A 4,403-nucleotide genomic window follows, 5' to 3' on the forward strand; every position below is an offset into this window, starting at 1 on the left:
ATAGAGACAGGGTTTCACCATGTTGGCCAGGATGGTCTCGATCTCTTGACCTCGTGATCCACCCGCCTCGGCCTCCCAAAGTGCTGGGATTACAGGCGTGAGCCACTGTGCCTGGCCCTCCTTTGTGTTACATTATACACACACACGCTCGCGCCTGTAATATAGCTATGAGATAGTAGATAAATTTTTATGTAGGGCTGCAAAAAGGTCTTCCTCCTTTTTGTTACATTACACACACACACACGTGTTCTGGGGAGAAATGTATGGGACAAATACAAGCACAGTAGTTAAAGACCCAGTTTTAAAGTATTCTAGACCCAATAGGAGAGAGACACGTTTTAGCTTAAGAGAAGCTTTCAAAGAAGCATTAATTCCTTTACTCTGATAGCTTAGGCTGTTCCTTTCATTGACGTTTACCTTAGTTTTTTTTTTTTTTTTTTTGGCTCTGTTTAACCATCAACAGTCTACTGTTTGACCCTGGAAGGCGTAGAGATTAAAATAGGTTTTAGGTAGGGAAAAAGGGAAGCCATATTTCTGATTCTGTGAAACCTTTCCCAGTGGCATTTTCCAGTCATTTACCTTCGGAGTACGCAAAATTTTAATATTTCTCCCTTTTGAAAAAGGAGTTTTGTATTATTTTCATTCCTCACTCCCTGCAACCTCTTGCATGAGTCTTCTTTCTACTTCCTTCCCACCCTCTCCCTTTTAAAAAAACATTTTTTTTTCTTTTTAGTATTAGTTTCGTTTGTTTTTTTTTTTTATTTATTTTTTCCCATCTCACAGATCAGGCTTCAGCTGTGGGATACTGCGGGTCAGGAACGTTTCCGTAGCCTCATTCCCAGTTACATCCGTGATTCTGCTGCAGCTGTAGTAGTTTACGATATCACAAGTAGGTATATTGCAACGGGTTGACCTTTCTTATTTTTCTTGCTTGTTTGACTGATTTTGTTGTTAGGTACGATTGCAATTATGGGACACAGCAGGTCAAGAGCGGTTCAGGAGCTTGATTCCTAGCTACATTCGTGACTCCACTGTGGCAGTTGTTGTTTATGATATCACAAGTGAGTGGAGGGAATTATGCATTTCTAATCTTCTTTCAACCTTTAGCTTAGCTGCATGCATGTTCTTGTCTTGTGCTTGTTTTCCTTACTGGCATGTAAAAATAAGTTTTATCGTAGTAAATCACATATCAGCCAGGTCAGAAATATTTGCTTTGGTGTTTATACCAGTATGCTTTATATCTAACTGTGCCAGGTTTTTTGCCCCAGAAATTTTCTTTTGGGTCCAATTGTGAATCCTTTTCAAGGGTTTCTTAGTATCCTGTTATTCCTAAACCATACCATAATTATAGTTGGAGGAATGTCTCCTTTTAATTTAATTTGATCTCAGATTTCTCTAAAATAAAATAATCTGTGTTTAAGTCTCTTGCCAAGTTTTCCAAATTCTCCAAGCTTTCTATTGAGGCTATTACAAGCTTCTGCTAGCCAGCTTTTCTCTGCTTTCCCCTTCCAGCCAGTCTGTCTCTGTAGAGGAAGACAGAGAAAACATAATGTACAGTTTTCTATTAATCTTTTTTATATGAATCATATTTTGGTTCTGTGACTGATTTATTTACTTTGTTGCTAACAAATTACACTTTCATTTCTCTCCAAGAAAAAAATTTTAAATAGGAGGTGAAACAACCAGTAGTCTTTCTTTTTTCTAAAGATTGAATAATGCCTGTGGCCTTTTAAGTGACTGTAAATTTTCCATGAAGCATTGGTGACTGACAGTAAAATGCTTTCTGATTGAAATTGCCTTTGTAAATTGGTTTATGACATATATTAGGCAATATTAAACATTATTCCATATAGTGGTTCATAATTTATAGGAAAACCAGGGTCTTGAACTCCTGGGCTCAAGTGATCCTCCTGCCTCAGCCTTCCAAAGTGCTAGGATTAGGCCAGGCACAGTGGCTTACGCTGGAAATCCTCACATTTTGGGCGGCCAAGGCAGGTGGATCACCTGAGGTCAGGAGTTTGAGACCAGCCTGACCAACATGATGGAACTCCATCTCTACTGAAAATGCCAGAATAGCCAGATGTGGTGGCGCATGCCTGTAATCGCAGCAACTTGAGAGACAGGGGCAGGAAAATCTCTTGAACCTGAAAGTCAGAGGTTGCAGTGAGCTGAGATCGTGCCATTGCACTCCAGCCTGGGCAACAAGAGCAAAACTCCATCTCAGCAACAACAACAACAAAAACCAAAGTGCTAGGATTACAGGCATGAACCATTGTGCCCAGCCCAGTATCTGGGACTTTCTTTTTAGATTTTTAAAAAATGTGTACCACACTACACAGATGCAGTATCGTGGGCTAAAAAAAACTTACATAGACAAAGGAACTATTCATTTGGACTAATAAAACTGTTACTATACATTTTTGCATATCTCAATCAGGAATCATATCTAATAATGAATAATTGTGCTAGCAAAATTAGAAGATTGGGTTCAAGGATTTTTTTTTTTTGAAATAGGTGCTATATGCAATCTTTCTTCTTTTGCACCTTTACTTTGGGTTGCTGTTTGTTTAAAAAAAAGAAGTATGTTCATATTGTGCATTGACACGTTTTGTAGCTTTAAAATGTTTGTGCTTACTTTAACCACAGCAAGTGAAACCTTACGTTTTTTTTAATCCACAAATGTGATTCAAATATTAGTATATTGTTTTCTTTAGCTGCTGTAATAAATGTTGAAGTACTCTACTTAGAATCCAACACTAGAAAAGATAAATTTTGTTACAGGCGTTTCTGGTGCATTAAACAAATAAATTTTAGGTTAAAGTGATCACAAACTGAGGAAGCTGTGCCAACAGTGGTGTTGAAAGCTATTGAAAGGCTTTACAAATTTTCTGGATGTGTTGGGACTTACTGGCTGACATACTTTTGAAAATGCTTTCTTTGTTATGTTTGGTATGTGTAAGTGATAAAAAAAAGCATTGTGGCAATGTGACACCATATTATCTGCCATAGCTGTCCTTATATTTCAAAAAGTTTTTTTTTTTTAAATTAAATACTACATTGCACTCACTTGGTCATATTCAAAAAAATTTTAAACTACTCTAAAAGGAACCTTGAAGATTTTATTCTTGTAATTTGTTTGAATTGCTGACAGTTGTAATCAGATAAAATGGAGTTATGTTGCAGGCACATTAAAAGTGGGGTACTAATGTGCCAGCCCCCTTCCAACTTCCAGGGCTTTTTTGGAGGGAGGTGCCCACCACCTGGGGAGGCATTTTTCAGCAACACTAATCTGTCTACCCTCCTATACCAGATGTTAACTCATTCCAGCAAACTACAAAGTGGATTGATGATGTCAGAACAGAAAGAGGAAGTGATGTTATCATCATGCTAGTAGGAAATAAAACAGATCTTGCTGACAAGAGGTATGGAGTTATTTTATGTGTGTGTAATGTTTGATTTCTGTGTTATACAGCCTTTTGTTTTTGTTCACTGAAAATTTGTTGTGAAAGGAGACATGCTTAATCCTTAAGTTTGTGTCCTCCCCTGCTTTTCTTTAGCATGGGAACCTCAAATATAAATGTAAATATTAAACACCCAGTCCTTAAGGGAAAATGAATTTTATTTTGTTTAAGCTCACGTGTAAATAACTCTTGTGCAAGTTTGTTTAGACTTGAAGCCAGTAAATATTTTGCATTTTTTAGATCTCATAAGCATGAATATTGTTTTGCTAAAGAGCAAACCAGTTTGGAAAAACCTTATCTTTAAAAATTATTCATAATGATTAAATGTACACTCTTTTCTTAGTAGTCTTCTTATAAACCTTCATTATAATTCAGTGGTGTGGGTTTTTGTTTTTTGATTGTTGTTTTCTAATTGTGTGGTTGAGCCAGACTGTGTAGTTGCACTGAATAGCTTGATTGTGATACCTTAGTCAAATGAGCAAAGCAATATTCAAGTCACAGGATGCAAAATATATTAACATTCACTGTAGAACCCATGGCTTGAATATTTGCTTTCAGCATTCTTAAGCGATTTACTGCATACTCTTTCTGCTTTAAATAGTTTTGACCATACTACTTAATAGTAAGAGCTTTTACTGTTTATTATTTGTTTATTCATGAGATGGATATTGAAATTCGGGTAATGAACTTGTGATATTAATTCAAATGTTGCAAAGAAAGCCAGTGTTAAAAGACTTGTGGAAATGTGAGGCCCATTTCTGCCCATGGCACCTCAATTAGAATTGGTAGTACAGGCCAGGCGCAGTGGCTCACAACTGTAATCCCAGCACTTTGGGAGACCAAGGAGGGTGGATCACGAGGTCAGGAGTTAAAGACCAGCCTGGCCAAGATGGTGAAACCCTGTCTCTACTAAAAATACAAAATTAGCTAGGTGCTGTGGCA

General features: G+C 37.2%; 1 protein-coding gene across 4 annotated transcripts in view; it reads left to right on the plus strand.

The window, feature by feature from the left end:
• Nucleotides 1-4,403, plus strand: part of RAB6A (RAB6A, member RAS oncogene family) — a 105,201-nt gene that overhangs the window by 45,877 nt on the left and 54,921 nt on the right. For 2 of the 4 annotated variants that reach the window (XM_011996202.1, XM_011996203.1), the window contains 2 exons: nt 784-889; nt 3,311-3,422. The exons of 1 other annotated variant lie outside the window; for it this stretch is intronic. In XM_011996202.1, the coding sequence (XP_011851592.1) occupies nt 784-889; nt 3,311-3,422 (218 nt within the window). Of the gene's footprint in view, nt 1-783; nt 890-955; nt 1,062-3,310; nt 3,423-4,403 lie in introns of all 4 variants that reach the window. One more of the 4 variants, XM_011996201.1, reaches the window with a different exon arrangement.

This window comes from Mandrillus leucophaeus, unplaced genomic scaffold, assembly GCF_000951045.1.
Source record: "Mandrillus leucophaeus isolate KB7577 unplaced genomic scaffold, Mleu.le_1.0 Scaffold504, whole genome shotgun sequence".
Classification (NCBI taxonomy): domain Eukaryota; kingdom Metazoa; phylum Chordata; class Mammalia; order Primates; family Cercopithecidae; genus Mandrillus; species Mandrillus leucophaeus.